This window comes from Emiliania huxleyi, assembly GCF_000372725.1.
Source record: "Emiliania huxleyi CCMP1516 chromosome Unknown EMIHUscaffold_17, whole genome shotgun sequence".
In the NCBI taxonomy this organism is placed as follows: Eukaryota; Haptophyta; order Isochrysidales; family Noelaerhabdaceae; genus Emiliania; species Emiliania huxleyi.
This window is the reverse complement of record NW_005200881.1, coordinates 863,866-887,620: the sequence shown is the minus strand read 5'-3', so window position 1 is coordinate 887,620 and position 23,755 is coordinate 863,866. Positions and strand designations below refer to the sequence as shown.

At 66.1% G+C, this 23,755-nt stretch overlaps 8 protein-coding genes across 8 annotated transcripts; 3 read left to right on the top strand and 5 right to left on the bottom strand.

The window, feature by feature from the left end:
- Nucleotides 1-967: 967 nt before the first annotated feature.
- On the bottom strand, nucleotides 968-1,929 carry EMIHUDRAFT_434268 (hypothetical protein; the record flags this gene model as incomplete). Its single annotated transcript, XM_005784586.1, has 2 exons — nucleotides 968-1,033; nucleotides 1,133-1,929. Coding segments are annotated over 2 exons (861 nt in total), but the record flags the coding sequence as incomplete, so codon positions are not given.
- Nucleotides 1,930-4,033: 2,104 nt separating this feature from the next.
- Nucleotides 4,034-6,354, top strand: EMIHUDRAFT_462761 (hypothetical protein; the record flags this gene model as incomplete). The annotated part of the gene is made up of 2 exons (XM_005784585.1): nucleotides 4,034-4,684; nucleotides 4,859-6,354. The coding sequence occupies 2 exons, from the start codon at nucleotides 4,034-4,036 to the stop codon at nucleotides 5,843-5,845; spliced, it is 1,638 nt and encodes a 545-aa protein (XP_005784642.1). The 3' UTR covers nucleotides 5,846-6,354.
- EMIHUDRAFT_434266 (hypothetical protein) lies at nucleotides 6,338-7,394 on the bottom strand. The gene is made up of 3 exons (XM_005784584.1): nucleotides 7,306-7,394; nucleotides 6,875-7,159; nucleotides 6,338-6,675 (listed from the first exon to the last, which is right to left on the bottom strand). Exons 1-3 carry the CDS (start codon nucleotides 7,309-7,311, stop codon nucleotides 6,460-6,462), a joined length of 507 nt encoding a protein of 168 aa, XP_005784641.1. The 5' UTR covers nucleotides 7,312-7,394; the 3' UTR covers nucleotides 6,338-6,459.
- A 2,050-nt stretch (nucleotides 7,395-9,444) lies between these two features.
- Nucleotides 9,445-11,509, top strand: EMIHUDRAFT_434265 (hypothetical protein). The gene is made up of 3 exons (XM_005784583.1): nucleotides 9,445-10,372; nucleotides 10,497-10,667; nucleotides 10,773-11,509. The coding sequence occupies exons 1-3, from the start codon at nucleotides 9,469-9,471 to the stop codon at nucleotides 11,333-11,335; spliced, it is 1,638 nt and encodes a 545-aa protein (XP_005784640.1). The 5' UTR covers nucleotides 9,445-9,468; the 3' UTR covers nucleotides 11,336-11,509.
- Nucleotides 11,510-14,436: 2,927 nt separating this feature from the next.
- EMIHUDRAFT_202854 (hypothetical protein) lies at nucleotides 14,437-15,152 on the bottom strand (the record flags this gene model as incomplete). Its single annotated transcript, XM_005784582.1, has 2 exons — nucleotides 14,437-14,870; nucleotides 15,011-15,152. The coding sequence occupies 2 exons, from the start codon at nucleotides 15,150-15,152 to the stop codon at nucleotides 14,437-14,439; spliced, it is 576 nt and encodes a 191-aa protein (XP_005784639.1).
- Nucleotides 15,153-16,060: 908 nt separating this feature from the next.
- EMIHUDRAFT_202853 (hypothetical protein) lies at nucleotides 16,061-16,543 on the bottom strand (the record flags this gene model as incomplete). Its single annotated transcript, XM_005784581.1, has 2 exons — nucleotides 16,061-16,362; nucleotides 16,429-16,543. 2 exons carry the CDS (start codon nucleotides 16,541-16,543, stop codon nucleotides 16,061-16,063), a joined length of 417 nt encoding a protein of 138 aa, XP_005784638.1.
- Nucleotides 16,544-19,796: 3,253 nt separating this feature from the next.
- Nucleotides 19,797-22,245, bottom strand: EMIHUDRAFT_202851 (hypothetical protein; the record flags this gene model as incomplete). The annotated part of the gene is made up of 7 exons (XM_005784580.1): nucleotides 19,797-20,207; nucleotides 20,384-20,589; nucleotides 20,637-20,688; nucleotides 20,785-20,859; nucleotides 21,052-21,105; nucleotides 21,481-21,631; nucleotides 21,794-22,245. 7 exons carry the CDS (start codon nucleotides 22,243-22,245, stop codon nucleotides 19,797-19,799), a joined length of 1,401 nt encoding a protein of 466 aa, XP_005784637.1.
- A 301-nt stretch (nucleotides 22,246-22,546) lies between these two features.
- Nucleotides 22,547-23,575, top strand: EMIHUDRAFT_202850 (hypothetical protein; the record flags this gene model as incomplete). The annotated part of the gene is made up of 1 exon (XM_005784579.1): nucleotides 22,547-23,575. The coding sequence occupies one exon, from the start codon at nucleotides 22,547-22,549 to the stop codon at nucleotides 23,573-23,575; it is 1,029 nt and encodes a 342-aa protein (XP_005784636.1).
- Nucleotides 23,576-23,755: the final 180 nt, after the last annotated feature.

Genomic DNA, 23,755 nt, shown 5'->3' with positions numbered 1-23,755 from the left:
GACACGCTCACCGTTGTCGCGCTCGCTGCCGCCCTCACAGCGCCCGAGAGGCCGTCTGGCGCCTCGCAGGTTCGCGCGCGCCAATTTGACCTTCGCCAGCCGCGCGCCGCGCAGGCTCGCCCCGGCCAAGTTGGTGTCGTACAAGGTGCTGCCGCGCAGGTCGGCGTTGTCCAGGTTGGCCCCGCGCATGTCGACGCCGTCGAAGGCGGAGGACATTAGGTTGTGGTTGCGCAGGTCGACGCGGCGCATGTGCCGCGCTACCCCCGCCGCCGTCGTGCCTGTGCAGAGCACAAAGCTGGAGCCCTCTCCTTGCGCGTAGGCGAGGCAGTCGTTCGGCGGCGGCGAGGGCGGTGGCGCTGGCGGCGGCGTCGGCGGTGGCTGGGTAGGAGGAGGAGACGCCGGCGGCGGTGTGACAGGTGGGGGCGGGGATGGAGGCGGTGGCGCTGGCGGCGGCGTCGGCGGTGGCGAGGTAGGAGGAGGAGCCGCCGGCGGGTCGGGAGGCGGCGGCGGCGGAGGGTGGGGCGGAGTGCTTGGTGGCGGTGGTGGCTGTGCCGGCGGCGGCTCTCCTGTGCGGGGGGCGGAGAGCGCGGGGTTGCGAGAGGGGAGCCCGAGGGGATGTGGGCGGGGGCTCGACTTGAGTCTGGCTGCGCGCCTGGCGGCGGCGAGGCGGGTGGTGGCGGCGGGGGCGACGTGGGCGGGGGCGGCGAGGGCGGCGGCGGCGACGGGGAGGGGGCGACTGGAGGCGAAGGGGCGACCGGCGGCAGCGGTGGCGCGTAGGGCGGGGGCGGGGGGGAGGGGGACGAATACGGAGGGGATGCGGGCGGCCACGGCGGGCGTGGCGGCGGGCTCGGCGACGGCGGCGGCAGCGGGAGAGGAGGGGCGGGGGCGCCGCGGGTGGCAGGCTGGATCTGTCCGCGGGGCGAGGCTTGGAAGCCGGCGGGGGCGCGGCCGGGCTTGATGCGGCACGACGCCTCCCCCATCGGCAGGATGGAGAAGATGGGGTCCTTGTGCAGCTCGCACCGCGTCATGCGGCCTGCGGAGAGAGGGGGAGGATGTGTGTGGCGGCACGCTGGCCGGGGGTGGCATGCTACCTGCGGACGCCACCCCCGTCGCACCCTTCCCCCCGCGGCACCTGCAAAGTAGTAGCCGATCGCAACGCAGATGGAAGAGGAGGCGCACTGCTGCTGGCACGCGAACTCGCCAACCTGCCACACCTCGTCGAAGCTGCCGGTGTTGCCTCCTGCGATGGGCGGACGGGGAGTCGGCCGAGAGAGGCACGAGGCCGTCCCGATCGCGGCCCGATCTCGGCCCGATCTCGGCCCGATCTCGGCCACAAGCGGGCCTTGCACGCGGCAGGCGCCTCGCCTCGCTCCGGTGAGCGGCCACAGCCGCCCCGCTTGCGTTTGGGAGCGCGGCGGCGGCGGCGGCGGCGGCGGCGGCGGCGGCGGCAAGAGCCTCGGAATTCTCGCCTGTCCGGTGGGTCCCGTCGTGCGGGGTCCCTGCAGGAAGGACCGGAGCCACCACGGCGTTGCAGAGAGGGCGCTGGGTGGCGGCGGAGGCGGGAGAGCCCACGGCAGCTGTGGAGGTGGCGGGCGGCCGGGAGCTTGCGCCAAGCCTGGGCCGAAGAACAGGCTCATTGACGATGGGCCGATGTAGCTGGAAGAAAGACCCGGCTTTAGGCGGCAAGACACTCCGCTCATAGGGAGGGTCCGGACGACGGGCGACTTGAAGAGCCTGCACTGCGTCTGCGCACCGAGATAGCTGAATCCGGTGGCGTGGCAGAGGCTGTCGGTCACGCACGCGTCCTGGCAACTGAGCTCGCTCAAGCCGGGAAGCAGGTCGTTGCTCGGCGTGTTTAGGGCCGCTCCCAGACACGCACCGTGCGCGTTGCCCGCGAGCGGCCAGAGTGTGGATGTCATGACACAGGTGTGACGACGACCGCGTTCCTTCCATGAGCGCCGTTCATAGGCACTCGAGTATAGGTTTTGACATACAAGATCTCGAGGTGGGTTGATAAGAAGAAACACGAAGCACACGTCGCAGACAGTCAGACAGTGAGGGTGTGAGAGGCGAACCTAAGGAAGGCCCTACATCTCTTTACCACCCCTGTCCGAGCTCCCGCCCGACAGAGCTGGGGACGATTTCTAACATTTGATGCCTGCCTTCTCAGGAGTTGTCGGCGCGTCGCTCGGTGGCGGCGGCGGCTGATGCTTGGCGAGCACGGCTGGGAGCGGTGGACGATCGGGACCCATCATAACGGGGTCTATACGTGGAAAAAAAGCGAAGCGTTCCGGTGTCTTCTTTTTTTGCTTGGCCGGCACTCATGCCGGGGTAGGTAGGGTAGGTCTGGGCCCTCCCGTCGGGGTTTCCCCTCTCTTCACGGAATTTTCGCAGCAGAAAAAGAAATTTTCCGCCATGTCAACCCTCCCCACAGTGGAACCGCCAGCCGGATGTTCGTGTTCTCGAAAGGATAAGATTCGACAAAAGTCACAAACAAAAGTCCATGACGACCAGGTCCAGGACTCTGTACATACACATCATAGTACATAGACTCGGTCGAAAGACCCTTAGATTGGCATCCATGCCTCTCTGGACAGGGTGGCCCGCCACAAGGACCCCTGGAATTGCGACTCGCCGCTTTCCTCCGCCTTTTTTTTGTTTTGCTTGATTTGCCAACAACGCACCTACACACTTTAGTTGGTGTACGAGTAGTACCCATAGGGTAGGTAGGTAGGTAGGTAGGTAGGGGTCAGGTGTTCCCAATTTTAAGTGCCGGCAAGCAAAAAAAGAAGACGTGAGCACCAGAGTGGAACCGCCAGCCGGATGTTCTGAAGATTCGACAAAAGTCCATGGCTTCGACCGAAGGCTCGGCCGTGATGGTGCTGCCAGGCGGCCGCAGCGGCCCCGCCAGTCGCCACCGCTCCCCGTGCCAGTCGCCCACCACCACCACTGCCTCGTGCGACGCAGGGACGCAGCCGCCCTCGCCGGAGGCCATCGTCTCGGGCGACTGCGGAGCTGCGCTCTTCAACCCGTGTGGCTTGCCCTGCCCAGACAGGAGATAGCGTGCCCCGATAACGACGACACACAGCGGGGGACACTGCGCAAGGAGGGGGTGCGAAGAGAAAGGGGTAGGCGGTGGGACCAATGGCGGGGGGGGGGGGGCGGGGGTCCTGGGGGCGAATGTTGCGCGGCGAATTCAAGTCCCCCTCGCCGCGCCGACCCTCAGCGGAGGGTAAAACCCCTGTGGGAGAACCCCCCCCCCCCGGTCGGCAGTCTTCAGAGTGGACCCCCCCCCCTCCCCAGCCTCCCCTGTTCATCTGCCGATCTGCCCCGCCCCCCCCGCCCCCGTCGAGTAGCCTGGGTGAGGAGGATGAGGTGAGATGAGGCGAGATGAGGCGAGATGAGGCGAGATGATGCGCACAAGAGAATTAGACACGTGGAAAAAAAGCGAAGCGTTCCGGTGTCTTCTTTTTTTGCTTGGCCGGCACTCATGCCGGGGTAGGTAGGGTAGGTCTGGGCCCTCCCGTCGGGGTTTCCCCTCTCTTCACGGAATTTTCGCAGCAGAAAAAGAAATTTTCCGCCATGTCAACCCTCCCCACAGTGGAACCGCCAGCCGGATGTTCGAGTTTTGTTTTGATGTTCGTGTTCTCGAAAGGATAAGATTCGACAAAAGTCAAACAAAAGTCCATGACGACCAGGTCCAGGACTCTGTACATACACATCATAGTACATAGACTCGGTCGAAAGACCCTTAGATTGGCATCCATGCCTCTCTGGACAGGGTGGCCCGCCACAAGGACCCCTGGAATTGCGACTCGCCGCTTTCCTCCGCCTTTTTTTTGTTTTGCTTGATTTGCCAACAACGCACCTACACACTTTAGTTGGTGTACGAGTAGTACCCATAGGGTAGGTAGGTAGGTAGGTAGGTAGGGGTCAGGTGTTCCCAATTTTAAGTGCCGGCAAGCAAAAAAAGAAGACGTGAGCACCAGAGTGGAACCGCCAGCCGGATGTTCTGAAGATTCGACAAAAGTCCATGGCTTCGACCGAAGGCTCGGCCGTGATGGTGCTGCCAGGCGGCCGCAGCGGCCCCGCCAGTCGCCACCGCTCCCCGTGCCAGTCGCCCACCACCACCACTGCCTCGTGCGACGCAGGGACGCAGCCGCCCTCGCCGGAGGCCATCGTCTCGGGCGACTGCGGAGCTGCGCTCTTCAACCCGTGTGGCCTGACCGCCTCTGCCAACGGTGAGGTCTACGTGGCCGACACCGGCCACCATCGGATTTGCGTGCTGAAGCAGGGCGGCATGCGCGTGCTGGCTGGCTCTGGCGCCAGAGGCTTCGCGGACGGGGCGGGGCAGGATGCGGCGTTTGCGCACCCATGCGGGCTTGCGATTGACTCAGAGGGGACTCTCTACGTGGCCGACTGCGGCAACCACCGCATTCGGCGCGTGACGATGGACGGCGTCGTCACCACTATTGCCGGCAACGGCGCCGCGGCGCACCGCGACGGGCAGGGGAGGGTGGCGAGCTTCTACAACCCGTGTGGGATCGCGATTGACTCGAACGACGTCCTCTACGTCGCCGACTACTCAAACAACTGCGTGCGGGTGGTCTCACGGGGCGGCGTGGTGGCGACGCTCTCGTGCCACGAGGACGAGGCCGCGCTCGACGCTCCGTACGGCATCGCGGTGCACGAGGATACGTCCCACCTCGCCGAGGGGTCGAGCGGCTGCGGAGAGGCGAGCCGAGAAGGGCAGAGAAGGGCAGAGAAGGAGAGAGACCGCACTTTCGCCCGCCGGGGTGTGCGATCCCAGGATCGCTCACCTGACCCCTTCCTCCTCCGCCTCCCCCCTCCGCCACAGGTGTCCATCTTCGTCTCGTCGTACCACTCGAACTCGCTCGCCGCCATCTCGCCCGACGGGCAGGTGTCGGTGCTAGCGGGGTGCGGCGCGGCGAAGCACCGGGACGGGAGCGGCAAGGACGCCGCCTTCCACGCGCCCAACGGCCTCGCGATCGACTCGGAGGGGACGCTGTATGTCGCCGACTCGGGCAACCACTGCGTGCGCCGCGTCACTCTGGCCGGCGAGGTGACGACGCTGGCCGGGACGGGGCAGGCGGCGATGAGTGAGTCGCAGTTCAACTCGCCGTGCGGGCTGTGCGTGTCGCTGCTCCCTGGCATTGGGCCCGCCCTCCTCATCACCGACCGCAGCAACTCGTGCGTCCGCTACCTCTCCGTCGACGCCTTGCCGCCGCGCCGCGTCGCTCCGTCCACGCTGCGGCAAGACCTGCGCAGGCTGCTCGACGGCGACAGCGAGTCGGTCATCGAGGGCGAGGCGGTCTTCGAGGTGGAGGGGCGGACGCTGCGCGCCTCCAAGGCGGTGATGTGCGTGCGCTCCGCCCACTTCCGCGCCATGTTCACCTCCGGGATGCGCGAGTGCTCCGACGACGTCGTCAAGGTGCCTGGCGTCGCGTACGCCGCCTTCCGCTCGCTCGTCAACTACCTCTTCACGGACGACTTGCCTCGCGGGATGTCGGCCGCGCACGCGCTCGAGCTGATGATGCTGGCCAACGCGTACCAGCTCACCCGCCTCGAGCAGCTCTGCGAGCAGGCGCTGCTGCTGCTGCTCGATCGAGAAAACGCGTCCGACATCGTCGCGTTTGCAGAGCTCATCGGCGCGTGCGGGCTCGCGCGCGCCTCGAAGCGGCTGATCGAGGGGGAGCAGAAGGATTCCTCCGTCGCGGACGCGCGCGCCAAGTCGCCGCGCCTCTCCCCGCCCTCTTCGCCCCTCTCCCCGCTCGACTCGAGCCGCATGTCATGCGGCGAGACCTCGCCGGTCGAGATATGCTGACCTCGCCGCGCCCGAGGAGCCCGGCCGACGCCAGGCCGTGGCTGGTGGGGTCTGCGGAGGCGCGGCCGGGGCCGAGGCGCGGGAGCCGTGCCCTGGGCTGCGGAGGCCGGCTCCGCTCCGGGCCGCCGCAGCAGTAACGAAGCTAGGGTTGGCTCCCGTGCCCCGCGGCGGAGATGCAGTTGAGACGTTGGCAGCTTGGCACGTGAGGTGCGTCTGTGGCCGCTTTCTGTGGCGTAGGCGAGAGCATGACGTTGTCGCAGCGCGCGTCGCGTTCGTCCGGTGTGTGATTGTCGAGGGAGGGCGGACGGGGGGCGCTCGGATTCTTGGGGGCGCGCGCGATGTCAGCCGCCACGTGCTTGTCTCCGGGAGGCGGGCTCGTGTTGGCGCCGGGCCCCGGACTTTAGTCCCCGGCGGGGCACACGTGGGTCGTGGGAATTCGCGCATGCGCATTGTCGGGTGGTGTCCGAGGGGCGGGGATGTATCTACTCTTATGGGTCACATGTGCATAGACAACGGAAAATCCCTCTCTTCATAATCATATAAGACGGCGGTGAGACTGACTGACTCATGAATCTACGTTATGACGCCCACACAAGACGCGTGCTCGCACGGGCTCACTTCTTCTTCTTACCCTTCGTGTCGGCCTTGCCCGCGTCCGCGCCGGCGCCCGGGTTCTCGAACATGTACGTCAGGCCGCAGTGGCCGCAGTACTGCCGGTCAAAGTGCGATGCCATGAAGATGCCAGGCCCGCACGAGGGGCACTGCTTGCGGAGGCGCGTGATCTTGCCGGCGCCGTCGACCTTGTAGTACTTGAGGACATGGAGCTTGACCTGGGGCGCGGCGGGGGGGGGGGGGGGGGGAAGGCCGCCGTGGAAAAAGAGGCGGGGGCCGGGGGCCAAGGCGGGGGGCCAGGGCGGGGGGCAAAGGCGGGGGCTGGGCGGCAAGGGCCGCGGCCCCCAAGAAACCGTGAGCTCCGCGGCCGCCGCCGGGAAGGCGGGAGGGAAAAGGGGGTGACAAAAGCCACGGCCCCTTCTTGGGCTTGGGCTTGAACTTCTTCGGCTTGGGGGACACCTTCTTCTTCCGCTTCTTGCCGCCGCCGCGCAGCCGCAGCACCAGGTGCAGCGTCGACTCCTTCTGGATGTTGTAGTCGGAGAGGGTGCGGCCGTCCTCGAGCTGCTTGCCCGCGAAGATGAGGCGCTGCTGGTCGGGCGGGATGCCCTCCTTGTCCTGGATCTTGGCCTTGACGTTGTCGATCGAGTCAGAGGGCTCCACCTCGAGGGTGATGGTCTTGCCCGTGAGCGTCTTGACGAAAATCTGAGCAGCGGGGAGGCGGCGCGATTCGGGCACGGGCCGCGGTCGCCCTTCCTGCAGCCCCCCGCCCAAAGCGAGCCCCCCCGCCCGCTTCGGCTCCAACCCCACGTGTCTGACCGCCCACCGCCGGCGCTCGGGTGCGCGCTCGCCTGCATGGCTGCTGCGACGTGGAGAGCGAGGGTCCGTCCTAGGCAGATGCCTCAAGAGCCTCTGTGCGCGTCGGGGAGCCGAGGAAAGCCTGTGGCGACGGGCGAGCGCGCGGTGAGGGCGCGAGCAGCGCTGCGCTGCGAGGGAGAAGCCAGTGCCTGCTCACGTGCCGCACCACGGAATTCTTTTTCTTATACGAGCGTCATCTTGTAGTGAACAGGCCGACTTCGCGGTTTGAGCGCCCAGCGCAGACCGACCGACCGCAGGGGGGGTCCGGTCGGCGGCCGCGGAATACCGCAGACCGAAGGGGGGGTCCGGTCGGTCGGAGCGCAGACCGAGGGGGGGGTCGGTCGGGTTGGCTCGAGGGTCACACCGCACACGGTGGCATCATGGTCCAGGGGAAATTTGGAGACGCGAAGACCGGGTGCGAGGCAGATCATGTTGCCGGCATAGCTCTGCCCGCGCGCAACGCGCAGCATGTCGCGATTAACTGAGTTGCTCCAGAAGCGGCGTCCATCGATTGCCATTCGCTGTCGCTTGGGCGACTCTCGGAAGCCGATGAGCCCGGTGACGGCGGCGGCGATGTGTCGATCAAGTCTGGCAAGTCATCGTAGTCATCGGAAGGGACGATGCGCGCGTACTGCGGAGAAGTCTGGAGTACAAAGTGACGGCAAGCAGGACCAGGCCTGCGACTGCGTAGATGCTCCACATGCATGTGTGGGGTCGGGCTCGCTCGGGCCTCGGCGAAGAAGTCTCCTTGGCGCTTGGCTGCGTGACTAGTTTTCATAGTGAAAACCGGCGATTTCGAAGCGCCCACGTGGCGGTTCGCGAGAAGGAGGGAGAGCGTTTCAGGGGGCTCACGGCAAGGACACCGACCGAGGGGGGGGTCGGTCGTCACACCTCCCGCCGCCGAGAGAGCGACCGACCGGAGGGGGGGTCCGGTCCACCTCGGGGGCAGACCACCGACCGGCGGGGGGGTCCCCACGAAGTAGGGGGGGTGGGTACAAAGTGACGCTCGTATTACTGACTCGAGGTGGATATCCTTTGGCCGCGTTGGGTAGCGAGGATTGGTGTGACGCGATCCACGCAGGCGTGTTTTCTGGCGGCCACTGACTCTAAATCACGGAAACTCGGAAAGGAGGACTGCTGACAGGGCTTGCGATAAGGAGCGACTCCGAAGGATTTATCGGGGTTAGAGTAACGGTTAGTGCACCACTAACCGCCGATCGCAAGAGCACCACAACGAACCTAAAAACCTAAAACAAAACACGACGTTCAAGTGCTCCAAGTATCGGGCCGCTCATACTAAGGCTACAAAACAAAACTCTCTTCTCTCTCCTCTCTCTCTCTCTATTAAGGCTTGGCCTGACAAGGGTTTCCGGTTAGGCTGTACGAGGTTTTCCTCTCGCACCCCGTCTGTTTTCCTTTCCTTTTTTCTCTACAGCACCCTCTCTTTTCCTCTCTATTTTCCCGGGAAAACTCCGTGGTGCGTGGAAATCGTCAAATTTTTGGGCTCTCAATCGTCAAAATGCCGGGAAATTGCGGAGAACGTGTAGACCTGGAAATTACCCTGCGACCGCCTGGGTATTTTGTCGATTCCTCAATTTTGCCTCAGATTTTACATGGGATGGCGTAACCGTCGCTCAAGTCTTGCCGAGGTTTTATTTCTCTTTCTCAGTGCTTACTTTAGCTTACTGGGAGAAAAGGGACAGGGAGCGCGCTTTCAGCGTATGTGGCTCTTACGTACATTCCCGGAGGAGGACTCTGCTGACAGGGTCTGCGATGAGGAAGATTGAGGAGCGACCCAATTTTATCATGGTGTATGGGCTGTGGGGTCTTCTACAAATTGCAAGAAAGGCTGACAAGCTGCCGAGCCCAAATCACTGTGGGAGCCGTGATTTCTTGTTGGTTTTCAAAAATCTCTCTCAAATTGCCCCGCCCGGCGCGAGCCAAAAGCACTAGCTTCCCTCAACGTCAACCGATGTCGCGGGGTCTCCTCCGCGCACGTCCCGGAGCGTCAGAGCGAGGGGAGACTCCCCCAATCTGTGCTAATGTGAGCAAAAGATGAGAAACAGAAGTAGCATGATCCTCTAACCGTCTCACGTCGGTGTTCTCCCGTCAAGCTCGGATCTCGGCGACAGTTTGGGTTGGTGCTCCCGCCCCCAATGGCGTGCACTAGTCAATTGCCTCGAGCTGGCAGCCGGGACGGCGAGCTGCTCACGTGGGCGATGGGCGATTCGTCCGAGAGGCATGACGTCGAGGACGAGGCGGGCCGCCGCGGACTGTCGGCGGGCGGCGCGATGGATCAGATCGAGGACGAGATGGAGGCTCTCGCGCTCAGCAGCTCCGTGGCGAGGAAAGCCGCCGCCGCCGAGCGGCAGGCCAAGCAGGCCACCCTGCTCTCCACCGCCATCGAGCAGGCCTTCCCGGTGCCGGCGCCTCGCTCGGTGAGCGGAGGCCGCGCCCAGATCACCGACGCCTATGGCAGACGCGCCTGCGCAAAGGTCGAACACGTGATCATCGGCGGCGAGGGCGTGACCCTGGCGTTTGTGGCGGTGCCGGCCAGCAATACCGCTTCCAGCGCCGCTGCAAAGGAGACGGAGCGCCGGCTGGCGCACGCGATCCTCGTCTGGTGCTCGAAACACGTCGCGCGGCTGGTGGTTGCGGGGGCGGAGGAGGACGGGAGCGGCAAGTCGCTGCGCCGCGCCGGCCGTTCCTTCTTCAAAGAGGCGCAGGCCACCGCCCTGCGGGACCACCCGAAGCTCGCCAAGTGCGCCGCCGCGTGCACGCTCGTCCTGTGCGCCGTGAACCACTCGCGGGGAGAGGTGACGACCTGCCACCTCGGCACGTGCGTCGCCGTGCTCGCCTCGCGGACCTCCCCGCCGACCCTCCTCTCCCGCAACCACCGCGTGCAAGACTGCGCGGCCGAGAGGGCTCGAGTCGAGGCGTCGGGCGGCTGCCTCGCCCACACCGCCAGCCAGGACGGCCAGCCGCGAGGGCCGCTGCTCATCTGGCCGGGCGGGCACGAGACGGCGAGGTGCATCGGCTCGCTCGGCACTGGGAGGGCGCGTGGCGCACCCGCCCCCCTCCCCCCCTCGCCCCTTCCTTCCCGCCTCCGCCTCTGCCCCTCCCTCCGCCCGACCGACTCGCGGCTCCACCGCCCCCCTCCCCTCGCCCCCCCCCTCGCGCGCAGAGCGGGCTGCTGCTGCCCACCCCCTCCTGCTCCACCGTCCCCCTGCCGGCCGGCCAGTGCGACCTCCTCCTCGCATCGGCCTCCGTCCTCGACGAGATCGACGTCTCCGCCGCTTTTGCGCTCATCCGGCGCGCCCCCTGCGCCCAGTCGGCGGCGCAGCTACTCATCGAGGCGTGCGAGCTGCACACGCACACACCCAGACACGCACTGCAGACCCCCCCCCAAAGGCGCCGTCCTAATCACAACTCGCCCCCCGCCCCCCCTCCCCCTCCGTAGGCCGTCGCCGTCCAGCGCCGCTCCTACCTGCAGGGCGACCAGTCGGGCCGCCTACAGCCCCGCCGGCTGTCCGCGTGCGCGGTGCTGCGCGTCGGCGCGTCGCACGCCGCCGGCCGCTCCCGCGCGCCGCTCAAGCCGAGCGCGCTCCACGGCAAGTCGCGATGGGACAGGACGACCGACGCGACGCCACAGGACTCGGCCTTCTCGAGCGGCGCCGCGACGCCGGACGTCTCGCCGCCGCCGGCCGCACCCCCGAGGCGCGCGCGCATCGACAGCGCCGACCCGCCCGCCGCCACCGCGACCGTGCTGCGCGTCTCGACCGCGAGCGCCGAGGCGGCCGACGACCGGCCCCGGCCCCGGTCCGCCCTCTCCTGGCTGCCCTTCTTCTCGTGAGGGCGGCGTTGCGGCTCGGTGACCCGCCCATGCACTCCCCGCCGCGCCGCCGCATGCCAACCATTTGTGCGGTGTGGCTCCTGCGGCTGCGCCGCCACTCGTGTCGTCACTTCCCACACGCACACCTCCCTAGAGGTACGCGTGCCGGGCGTCTAGAATGTAGCATGTGAGCTCTCCGAGCGACGCGCGTACTTGCCCCCTGACACAGTTATTGTTATGGTGTTATGGCTCTCTGGGCATAGGGCGCATAGCAGCCCATAACATGTTATGGGTGCTGCTTCGCGAGAGCCGCTGCGGGTCCTCGGTGCTATGCTTATGGCCCGAGAGGCCACGCCGAAAACTGCTCGCCGCTCTGGAATTTTCGCTTCGGCCTTCGGCTTCGCGCGCTGCCGCGCGCGAGGTTCGGCATCGATCGGCGCAAATATTTTTACTTATCTTTTGCCCTGAAGTTAAATTCAATAACACTCAACCTGCCTTGCATTCGTTTGTGTTTTGTTTGTGAAGATTAGTAGTCAAACGGGGTATAAATCACTTGACGTTGGTCGTTGCGATCCATATCCATATCCTACGTAGCTGACACTTTTGAGTAGTGAGATTAAAAAGGACGATTCCACCCGCGAGTTTAACTACTACAAAAGTGTGAGATTTACGTCAGTAACTACTAAAAAGTGAGTTTAACTACTAAAAGTACGCAGTAGCGTTAAAAGGTAAGTAGGTAGGAAGGTGAAGAACGCGTCGATGGCCCACGCATCTCGGATCTCAGAGCACAGCGATGTACGTCTCGTGTGCTCGTCTCCTCCGTCACAGTACACAGACAGCACACAGTTGAAGCCGGGAATCTGCCTTGAAGTCGGAGACGCGCAGGTCAATGCGAGGGCTTCTGGCTCTTGAACATCTTCATCCGGTAGGCCATGGTTGGCTGGTAGTAGCTACGCGGGGCGGGCGCTCCAAAAAGAAGATTTTTCTTGAAGAAACACCGGGATACGCGCGGCGCCCCTCCTTTGGGGTGTATATGATACACCTGTATGTTTTCTGTCTTGCTTTTGCGCGGCGGGGCTCCAAAAGAAAAAATCCGTGGGCCACAGGGGTCAAATATTCGGTTTTGGCCGAGTCATAACAGCTGTTATGAGGTTGTTATGCTGGCTGTCATAAAAACCAGTGGGAGGTGTTATGAGTGCTATGAGGTGTTATGAGGTGTTATGAGGTGTTATGGTAGGGTGGGCATGACAGCCATAACAGCGATGGAGGTGTTATGAGGTGTTATGAGGTGTTATGGGGTGTTATGAGTAGCCAGCCATAACAGCCATAACACCTGTTATGGCCGCTCCCATAACCTTGTCTGGGGCCAAGCGTACGCGGAGAGGTAGTGCGCATCGCTGTACATGTACATGTAACCAAAAGCTTCTCTTGGTTCTAATATCTTGAGCACTTGAGCACTTGATAGGGTCGATTCCGCATGGCACGGAACCCCTCGATCGTCTCGCCCTCCCTCTAATATTATCTCTCTATCTGGTATCCTCCCACCACTTGGAGCACACGAGTATCTAGATACTCCTCACATCCAGGGCCGGGGAGCTATGAAGCGCACCCAGTGGGCCGGATGCTCGGGGACGGGCTACGAGCAAAAGGGCCGAAAGAAAGAAAAGGCCCCCCAAGGGAGGGATGGCAAAATGGTCCTCGCAGAAGCGAAAATTCTTCTTCGCACGTGAGCCAGTGTGTGTGTGTGTGTGTGCCAGTCCGCGCCAGTCCGCGCCCTTGTCGTGCCAGCGTGCTGAAAGAAAGAAAGAAAACAGACAACCCAAGGGAGGGATGGGAGGACGGCACGCCGCCACCACACAGGGATTTCAAGGGGAGAAGTGTGGTGCTAGCCGTCGCCCACCCTCGGGCGTCTACCACTTCCTATCTCTCTTCGCACAGTTTCTCACCAATTCTCGCAGCGACCTTCATGCCACCTCGCGTTCTTCCCACTCTCGTCCTCGTTCTCTCTCCTGCTGTTTCATCCTCTGACTCATCGCTCTCCTCGGCCTCGTTCTGAAACGCCGCTGCCGATCCCTTGCTCTGACTCGCTGCTTCTCTCGCTCTCTCTGCGAGAAGGACCACATTTCTGACTCCCACTCCGATCATTTGCCGCCAAGTCATGTCGTTGCTCAGGTCTACTCTCGTTTCGAGCACTTGTACCTCATCCTCAACGGTCGGTGTTGGCCTAGGTGTTGGCACTGGGGTTCCCTTCGGGTATATCGTGACAGCTGACGGCGGGATTACCACTGCGCACTGGTGTTTCGTCCTCCTCGGAGTCGTCTTCCCCGGCTTCCTCTCGTTCGGCTCTACGTTCAGCGTGGCCCACCCTCCATGCCGTGAACAGGCGCCCTATCCATCCTATGTTCTTCTCTCGCTCCTCTGCCCGTGCCTTGGTCTTGTCGTTGTTTCGCACCCATGTCTGTATGGCAATCGAAGCTGCCTTCCCCACTACCTGTAGTTCACTCGTCACCTCTCCGGCGAGCTCCTCTCTCTTTCTTCCTTTCGGGCAGGGAGTAGTCTGTCAGTGCTGGCAGCGTGCAGGCAATCACGGGCGCTATTTTGTCGTACATCTCTTCGGCGAGCGCTCCAAATCTAGACCCCATTGCCTTTAAGGAGGCTGCCCTCGCGCGTCTCAAGGATGTGCCAGCCAGCGTAAAAGAAAGAAAGAAAACAGAGAGCGAAAGAAAACGCGCGACAGTCGTTCTCGCACGGAGCCAGCTCGAGCCCAGAGATGACATCGATCGTCACGCTACTGCTCCTAGCCTTCCTATCCCTCGGCGCCAGCGCTCTATCCCTCGCGCCAGCGCTCTCCCGCACCGCCCAGATCACCATGAAGGCCCCATACGCCGAGCGCCTCCGCGGCCCGTCCCCACGGACAAAGGGACGCGAGGCGGCGAGGCTGAAGCGGGAGGCGGCCGCCAAGGCCGCTGTGGAGGCGGAGGCGCGGGCCAAGGCCAAGGAGGAGGCTGAGGCGGCGGCGGCGGCGGCTGCAGAGGAAGAGCCCGCTGCGGAGTGAGACGGTTCGACGCATCGCCCGAACGTGCCGCTCTGGACTAGCGCCGCCGCCCAATAAATAAATAAAACGGACACCTCTACTAGGAGGAGGGTAAAAAGGAACAGGTCCCCGCCCTTGCGATCTTTGTGCAGGGTTCTTTGTGGGTGTGCGTGTGGTCGGCGACTAGCCGGAAGAAGAGAATTTTGTTTTTTTCCCTTGTGGTTGTGCGCGGTGCGGAGGAATATTTGACCACAACAATCAGAGATCTCCGATGGCAAACGCGGCTGCAAAGTCGGCAAGGCTCTGCGTTGCAGGCTTCGCTGCAGGTGCAGCCGCCGAAGGAACAATAGGCGCAGCAGCGGCAGGAGCAGCCTGACATTCCGGGCCTCGTGCAGGTAGCCGCGCGTCGGCTGCAGAGCCGGCTGTCGCGAGGTAGGCCTCCAGCTCCTCGGGGATCGCGCGCTTCGCCTGCTCAAAGAGGCGGGCGGCGCCGAGCGCAAAGGCACCGCACTCGGCGCCCGGCCGCAGCAGAGAGACGACGCAGCCGTGCGCGCCTTGCCGGCCGGTGCGGCCCGCGCGGTGGACGTACTGGGCGGTGGAGGCGGGCGGGTCAAAGTTGACCACGCCGGTGAGACGCGCGATGTCGACGCCGCGCGACGCCACGTCCGTGCAGAGCAGCACTGCGCTGGTGCCTACTCAATATTAACCCGGTGCTGGTCCTCCTTGAATGGAGCGAGTCCGCGCTGAGCAGCGCTGGTGCGGTGCCCGCGCGGAAGTCGCGCAGCACCTGCTCGCGCTCGCCCTACAGAAGAGAGGCCGCCCCACGCGTCACGGGCAGCCGCCCCTGGAAGCCTGCGCCTGCAGAGTGCGCGAGCCTGCTCGAGGGAGCCGTGCAGCGAGCCCGCCCGCATGCCGTGCCGCTTGAGGCACGACGCGAGCGCGCGGATGCTCTTGATCTCCGCCACAAAGACCATCACGCGAGGCTGCTCCCCGCGCCGCCCGCTGCCGCCGCCCTTGCGGCCGCCACCCTCCTCGCCCTCCCCTCCGCCGCCCTGCACGATTCCTCCGCCGCCCTTGCGCCTCGAGACTCCCATCTCCGAGAGCGCCGCCAGCAGGGCCGACCGCCGCTGCCCGCCCGGGCAGAGCACAAACCTCTCCCTCACCGTCGGAGGCACTGCCGACAGACCAAACGCCTCGCCGCCGCCGCCGCCGCCGCCGCCCGCCGCCTCCGCCCGCGCCCCCGCCGCCCCCGCCCCCTCCGCCGCGCGCGCGTCGGTCTCGCAGTAGACGCGGACCGGGCTGCTCACCTTGCGGGGACGGTTCCGAGAAGGTTCACGGAGAGGGGGGCCGGGGAGAGGCTCCTTGGGTCTGGCTGGCAAAGGTCGCCCAGCCGGCCGCAGCCTCCTCGAGGGCGGGCGGCAGCGTGGCCGAGAAGAGGAGGGTCTGCCTGCGGGAAGAGGGTGCGGGGGCAGCTCCGAGGGGGGTCGCGGCAGTCGCCGAGAGGAGAGGGGAAGGGGAGGGAGTCCGCCTGTCGGGGCGCAGCTGGCCGAGGATGGAGGAGAGCTGGGGCGCGAAGCCAAGCGAGAGGAGGACGTCCGCCTGCGGGAGGGGGGAGGGGCGGTCACAGGAGGGGCGAGGGGGGAGGCGAGGGGAGAGGCGAGGGGGCGGAGAGGGGAGAGGAGAGGAGAGGAGTAGAGGCGAGAGGCGAAGGAAGAGGAGAGGCGAGAGGCGAGGGGAGAGGAGAGGCGTCGCCTCGTCGAGGACGAGCAGAGTCGTGCTCCGCACCACCGCCACCTGAGGAGCATCGAGCAGGTCGGCCTCCAGTCTTCACTCTCGAGGACTCTAACCAGACTCGATCCCCCAACCCCACATCGATCGCCACTCATGATCGCGCCACCTGGGCCTCGAGCATGTCGAGCAGACGGCCGCAGGTGGCGACGAGCAGCGCGAGGGAGGAGCCCTCCAGCTCCGACACCTGCTCCTCCCGCGGCCCTCCGCCGTACACGGCCGCCGCCCGCAGCCCTCCGCTCACCCGCTGCAGCGAGCGAGCGACCGACAGTGTCTGCACGGCGAGCTCGCGCGTCGGGACGAGGACGAGTGCGCGCGGCCCCTCGCCCGGCCGGGTGGGGCGGCTCTGCGCGGCGGCGTGCGCAAAGGCAGGCAGCAGGTACGCCAGCGTCTTGCCTACGCGCGCGGGTGTGTGGACGTGTCGCGGACTCTTCCTCTCGCCACCGCCGCCTCGCCACACACAGCTGGTCTCTCCTGAGCCGGTCGGCGCGCGGCAGAGCAGGTCGAGGCCGGCGAGGGCGACGGGCCACACCTGCGCCTGGACCGGCGACGCCTCCCGGTGGCCGAGCGAGACCATGCCCCTCCCGACCAGCTTTGGCAGCGACGGGTCTCCGAGCGACGACACGGGCGGCGGGCAGGCTGGAGGAGCGGACGCCGCGGCGGCGTCTGCGGAGGCGTGCAGGAAGGCACAGGCGGCTCCGCGCTTGCACTCGCCCTTGGCCCAGAAGCTGCACACTTTGCGCCGCTGCGTCGGGACACGAAGGTGCAGCCGCTGCCGGGCCGCCTCTGCCTCTGCCGCCGCCGCCGCGCCTCCGGCGTCCGGTTGACGAACGATGCGCACGAATGGCGGCAGCTGCGCGGGAGTCCACTGCCGTGGCGGAAGGAGCCGCAGCTTGCCCGGCGGCTCAGGCTCCGCCTTGTTCTTCTTCTTCTTCTTCTTCTTGCGCTGCGGCTCGGTTTCTGAGTCGGAGTCTGGGTCCGAGTCGGGCTCAGCCCGGCGTTTGGAGGGCCGCGCCGCCTTGCCGCCGCCGCCGTGGTGTTGCTTGGTCGCCTTTCCGCGCGCCAAGCCGTGCGCGGAAGGACGGCGGCCGCCCATGAGACAGCAGCACGTGGCCAAATCGCGAAATGCTAGCGGGGTTAGGGTACTCGTTGCCCTGAATGGTTGCCCAGGTTGTGGAGGACACGATCCCGGCGTGAACACGACTAACTGACGGATCCGCTCCTGACAGTCGCACGCGCCGCGCTGCGGCGCGTGCGACTGTCTTTGTTTGAAGTAAAAAGTCGAATCAGAGCGGCGTCGGCGTTGTCCTCCATTTTCCTCCCCTGGGCCCCCGTCCGGCACCGCTCCGGGACGCACGCCGGCGAAGCACCATCAAGCTGCTGTACGGCCCCGGCATCGCCTCCCCTGGCTTAGCTAGAGTGAGAGATATTGTGCACATGGTCAGTCTCTACAATATACTCACTGACACTCCACCTCCCAGAGCTCGTCCCGGTCCGCCACGGCCATCCTTGGCCTCCGGAGGGCCCCCGGCCGCGGCGCGGTGCGGCGGCGTCACAAATCCGACCACAAAGCACCGGGACGCGGTCGGGCGATCTGAGGTCCAACTAGGCGTATGCATTGCCCATCCAGGGCTATCACCTGGACCCATCAACAGGCGCCTGCGGAGTTGTGGTCACGATGTGTTGTTCACACCTGGGCAAGCATTCATGCAGCACAGTAACAAATGTTAGCCCTCCTTTGGGCGGTATGTTTTTCTTTCTTTCTACGGACTTTAGCCTTTTGGAATTCCAAACTCCTCAATCAACCTCCTCAAGATAATAAAAATCTCTTGAATCTCTCGCTTCCTTAACCTCCTCAACCTCCTCAACCTCCTCAACCTCCTCAACCTCCTCGACCTCATCTCGAAGCACCTGCACCTCCCCATCTCGAAGCGCCCGCATCTCCACGGAATCGCCTGAGCTCCGTAGGTTCACATGGCCGTACCAGGTTTTTCCGGTGGGGAGGTCGGTCAGCGTGTATGTCTTGTTGGTGCGGTCGTGTTTCAGCGAGAGCGTCTTCTTGCCGCAGTCGAGGGTGAGCTCTGCGGTGTCGCCTGTTTGCCAGCCGTTCCACCCATCTCGAGAGTTGCACTCGCCGCGCCCAGCCTTATAGTACGAGCCGTTCGAGCTCCCGCCCGCCCAGCCAAAGGACGTGCTGTCCTGGTAGGTCCCGTAGGTGTTCGTAGCCAGATTACTGATCACTCCGACGAAGACCCAGCCGTTGTGGTATCCGTGCTGCTGTCCAAAGTGCACCTTGACAGACCACCGGAACACGCCCGCGGCCACGCCTGGCGTCATGATGGCATAGCGATGGTCATTGCAAGAGCTCGTCACCTTGTACTTAGACCCATCCACAGCCATACCGTTGCACACATGCATGAACTTCGGGGTCTCATACTCCTTGATGCGCGCATTGGCGGCAGCGAGCCGACTGCGCAGGTCCTCCAGCTCAGTGCTCGCGTGCACCAGCGCGTGCGAGAGCAGGCTAAACTGCAGCCCAGCAGGGTACGTGCCCGCCCCAAGCGGCGTCCATGCAGAGCCTTGGTCGCCGGATGCGGTGCCCTCGTCTTTCGACGCCAGCGAGGATACGATCGTCGGCAGCAGCCCGCCCTCCCACTTCGCGCCAATCGTCTTGGCGCACTCGGACTGGAGTCGCTCGGCACCCTGGCGCGCGAGCGCGTGGCCGAGCAGATCGAGAGCCGAATCGGCGGAGACGGCGGTCAGCTTCGCGGTGAGGCCTTCCAGCATCGTCACGTCGATGAGAGGCAACGGGCCGAGGTGCTCCAGGGGCGGAGACTGCGCGTTGACATATGCCGCAACGTGATCGGAGAGCGCGATAGACTGCTCTGGGCTCGTGCACTCGACTGCCTCGACCACGCGCAAAAAGAGCGGAGGCGCGAGCCCACCGCAGTACCCGAGGTCACGAGTGAGAAGGTGCGTCGCGCAGACCCTTGCGCACACGCCTGCAGCCTTGTCCAACGCGTAGAGGTTGGCCTCCGCAAGAAAGAGGGGCGCCGAACTGGCTGTGCGATTGCCCGCCTCGGAGCCCGGCGCGCCTTTGAGAGCGGTCTGCACGTACTTTGTGACCTGGTCGTGGAGCGGCCGGTTGAGGAAGTACTCGGCGAGGTGCAGCAGGGCCATGGCCGAGGCATCGCTGATTGCCAGCTCACCCTTGTAGACAAAGTCGAGGAAAGCTGGGAAGGCGTTCGCTGCGGAGGGCTCCAGCTGGAACGTGCTGCTGCCCTGAACGTTCTCGACGAGGCCAGAAGTGCCAGCGCCCGTGAAGAGGCGGGCGAAGTATTCGCTCCGCCGGACGCCAGTCGCGAGCGTGGCCCTGTGCACGTGGTACGTCGCGTTTGCGCCTGGAGCCTCGACTCGGAGAATCCAGTCGGAGAGCGAGCTCTCGGGATCGTCTCGCCAGCAGAGTGGCGTGGCAGGGGCCGTAGTGGTAAGGCCCTCTGCGAAACTGCCCAGGTCGAAATCCATGGCGGTGGCACGCGGCCGGGGGAGTGGTAGGGGCCGGAAGGGACGCACGCGCCACCCGCCACGTGCAGACTTTGCGGGATCGACGCGCTCATGCTCAAGTCCCTTGCCACGTGGCCACTGCTCCAAGTATAATAGGCGGCGCGTGAGGCTGGTGTGTGGAGACGCTTTCCATACCGTACCTCGAGGCGGACTGGGAGTATAGCTCGAGGATCGCTTCGGACACACGAGCCGGTGCTGAAGCCTCGCATCTCGACTCTCTCACACACGCGCACACAAGAAAGAGCGAGGAGCGTATACACAGGGGGTTACGTGCGCTTGGGTCGCGAGCGCACGTCGTTCGGGTTCTTCTTGCCGTACCCCACCTTGACGTTGACGCGCGAGGCGGCGCCCTTCTTGCCGGCGCGGCCAAAGTGGGCGTCCACGTCGTAGTCGGGGTCGAAGACGTCGTGCCCCTTCTTGCGGCCCTGCTTGCGCGACTTCTCCTGCGCCTCGAGGAGCTGGTCCTCGGCGAGAACAAGGTTGTTGGCGTGGCGGCCCGCCTTGGGCATCGGCATCGCGTACTTGGTGCCGCGGATGTTTGTCGAGCGCACGCGCGCCGGCGCCCCCTTTTCCGGGAGCAGCCGCTGGTTGCCGCGGTTGTCGACGATGGCGGCGAGGCGGACGAGGGACGCGTTGCCGCACTTGGAGCAGAACTGGAGCTCCAGCTGCCGGTGCTCCTGCGGGCGCGTCGTGGACGCGTCACGGGCGCGTCGCGGCTGCGGCGGCCGGGGCTGCGCTCGCGGCGGGGCGACTTGCGGCACAGCCCCAGATATAGCCAGAGTACAGCCGAGGTACCCGAGGCGCAGCCGACGTCTAGGCGTGGCGCCTTGTAGCAGCCCGAGCAGCGGAGGACCCACTGCTTGATGGAGCGGAGGAGCATGCCGTCGACCGAGAGGAGCTTGAGCCCCATCTGGAGGAGGACGGACTGCATCGCGTAGTCGGTCGTGATGCAGCCCACACGCGTCGTCTCCTTCGGCGCGCCCGCGTGCCGCGCGTCGCTCGCCTGCGTCTTGCGCAGGTTGGCGGGCGTGATCCAAGGCAGGTCCGGGTCCTCGTCGCCTATCGGACATGCCAAGGACACGTGACGGACATGTCCGGGACATCACCTGTTGAGTCCGGGTGCTCGTCGCCCTCAAGCGGAGTCGACTCTTCGAACTCCTCGCGACCGCCGCTCGCCTCCAAGCCGGCGGCGGCGGCCGCGGCGGCGGCCGGCGGCGGCGCCCGTAGCCGCTGCTCGTACTCGCGCAGCTGCACCAGGAAAGACGGGTTCGGCTGCGCCCACGGCCGCAGCTGCTGCACGCGGCGCAGCGCGGCGGCGACGCTGAGCGGCTCGTCGGCGGTGCGCATGAGGTACGCGCACACGACCGCGACGGAGCGAGACCGGCCCGCAAGGCAGTGCACCAGCACCCCGCCGCCGCCGCCGGCGCCGGGCGCGAGCGATGCGCGCGCCGAGTCGATGAAGTCGGCGCAGCGGTCGAAGTGCGGCAGCAGGTTCTCGTCCTCAGAGTCTTCGACGGGGACCAACTCGTGCGCGAGGCCCGCCGCCCACCCCGCGTCCGGCAGCGCGAGCTCCTCCTTCGCGACGGTGAGCACGTGGGAGATGCCGCACGACAGCAGGGCGGACGCGTTGCGCGCCGCGTCGACCGAGCCGACGTACAGCCCGGGCAGCACGAGGCAAGGCCGGTCATCAAGCACCTCCTCCACCACCTCCTCCTCCTCCTCCTCCTCCTCCTCCTCCTCCTCCTCCTGCTCCTCCTCCTCCGCCGCCGCCTCCTCCTCGCCGTCCTCCCCCCCCTCCTCGTCCACCCCCTCCCCCTCCTCGCCCGCGTCCGCAAACCGCTCGTCTGCGTCCGCCGGCCAGCCAGGTAGCAGCGACTCGCTAGCCGCCGCCCCGCCGCCGCCCGAGGAGGCCTCGGCGAGCGATGGAAAGTCCGAGCCCCCGAACCGGACCTCCTCCTCCGCACCGCCGCCGGGCAACGCCGCGCCCTCCTCGGCCCACGCCACCGGCGCAGCCTCAGCCGCGCCCGGCCTCGGCGCCGCCAGCTGCGCGCCCTGCTTTTGTTGCGCCTGCTTCCCGCCGCCCCACGGAGCCGCGCCGCTCCTCCGCACGCCAGGAGCAGGGGCTGCCGCCGCCGCGGCGGTATCGGCGCGGAGCGCGAGGGCTCGCATCTCGGCCTCAAGCCCCGCCGCCGCCTCTCCCGCTGCCGGCGCCGCGGCCGCCGGCGCTTGAGCCGCCCGTTGCTCTGCCGCCCACGCCTCGTACTCGGCGCGGCTGCCAAAGGACGACTCGATGAAGGTCGGGAGCTCGCGCTGGGCCGGAGCCGGCTCGCTCGACACCGCCGCCGCCGCGGCGCGCTGCTGGAGCCGCAGCTTCTGCGCGGCGGCGCCTCGTGGGAGCGGCTCTGTGCGGAGGTGCTCTGTGCCGTCGCACTCCTGCTTCTCGAGCATCCACGCGAGCGCCAGGACGCGCAGATCGACGGAAGAGAGGACCGGGAGGTCGCCCGTCAGCTTGGCGAAGCGCTTGATCGCGAGGAGGGCCTCCTCGCTCGGCTCACGCACCTCGAGCTCGCACGGCAGCGCCGCCAGCCGCGCACGCGCCTGCTCGTCGCGAATCTCGGAGAGCACCTCGGGGATGGTGACCAGCCGCTCGGCGCCCATCTGCTCGATCCGCGCGCCACGGATGATTGGACCGGAGTCGACGACGAGGAACCTCATCGTGGGGGCGGGGTGGAGCCGGGTGAGGCCGTGGCGGCTACGTTCCGTCTCGCCAGGCCGCACCTCATTTTCTTTTGTAGGAGTGGATGACCACACGCTCTCTCGTAATGCCAGGAGTGCGGTAGTAAAAAGAAAAAAAGTCCGCGGCCGCCGCGCTGGCCACCGTCCCCGCTGCCGCCCCCGCTGCCCTCGCCTCCGCAGCCGCCGCCGCCGCCGCCGCCGCAGCAGCAGCAGCGACTCGCGGCAACGGTGCCCACGCGATTGCAGCAGCTGCCAGCCCACTCAGTGCTTGAACGTTGCCATGCGCCTCTCCTCCGACTGCCTGCGGATCGCCGCGCTCCTCTGCACGTTGACCCTGGTCTGCCTGGGCTTGCAGCTCCCCACGCCGGCGCTGCGAAGCGATCCTGGCGCTGAGGCGTACTCGGTCGACGCCGGCTCGCTCCCGGAATCGCTCCGCTCCACGCTCATCGCATCCGCGCCTGACGCCGAGACGAGCGCCTTCCTGGCGGCCAGCCGCAGCGAGGCGGCCTCGCTGCGCGGCCGCTGGGCACTCCTGCTCAAGCACAAGGCGTACGCCGTGCTCCTCCGGATCGGATGGACCCGGGTCGACGCCTCCGCAGCCTTGGGCAGGGTGCGGATGTTTGTCGCGAGCTCCGCCCAGCTGCGCCCTCTCCTCGAGCGGGCCGCGCCGCAGCCTCCGTCATCCCTCCTACTCGACATCGGCTCCGGGACCGGCACCGTCACGCACGCGCTCGCCTCGGCCCTCGGTCTCTCCGACGGCTCCCGAGTCACCGCCCTCGAGTCGAGCGCGCCGCTGCGGCGGGAGCTAGGCCGGCGCTGGGGCTTCCGCGCCGCCGCAAGCCTGTCGGAGCTCGACCCGAGGGAGCGCTTCCAGGCCGTCTCCCTGCTCAACGTGCTCGATCGGGTGGACGACCCAGCGGGCCTGCTCCGGTCCGCGGCCTCTCGCCTCGACCCCGCGGGAGGGCTCGTCGTCTGCGCGGTGGTGCTCCCCTTCCGAGGGTCCGTCCAGCTGCCGGGAGACCGGCGCCGCCCGCCGAGGCGCCCTCTGCAGCTGAGGCGCGCCTCTGGCCACACGCGCGGCTTCGGGCGGGCGGCCGCTGCCTTTGTCGACGCGGCGCTCGAGGCGCTGCGCCAGGGCGGAGGAGGGGCGGAGGGCGGGCGGAGGGACGCGTCTCTGCTGGCATGGACGCGGCTGCCGTACCTGTCGTCGTCCGACGTCGGGCGCACGCACTACTCGCTCGACGACGCCGTCTTTGTCCTCCGCGTCGGCGGCGAAGCGAAGCGGAACGCGGTGGGATCGGAACGATAGATCTCGGTGACCGTTTTGGAGCACCTTGGAGTGCAGTTATCAACCTACAACTTGGAGTGAAAGAAAGAAAACAGACAACCCAAGGGAGGGATGGTTTCTTGTGCGAGGGACAGCTGGCGAACAGCGAAAATTCTTTTTTCTGCGGGGCACCCCATCGCTACCATCGGGCGCTGCGAGTGC

Coding starts and splice junctions, on each gene's coding strand:
- EMIHUDRAFT_434266 (XM_005784584.1), bottom strand. Junction 6,676..6,874: donor TCAAGCCCAAGCCCAAGAAG/GGGCCGTGGCTT, acceptor GCCGCGCCCCAG/GTCAAGCTCCATGTCCTCAA.
- EMIHUDRAFT_434265 (XM_005784583.1), top strand. CDS start 9,469: ATGGCGTGCACTAGTCAATTGCCTCGAGCTGGCAGCCGGGACGGCGAG. Junction 10,373..10,496: donor GCTCGGCACTGGGAGGGCGC/GTGGCGCACCCG, acceptor CCTCGCGCGCAG/AGCGGGCTGCTGCTGCCCAC. Junction 10,668..10,772: donor CGGCGCAGCTACTCATCGAG/GCGTGCGAGCTG, acceptor CCCCCTCCGTAG/GCCGTCGCCGTCCAGCGCCG.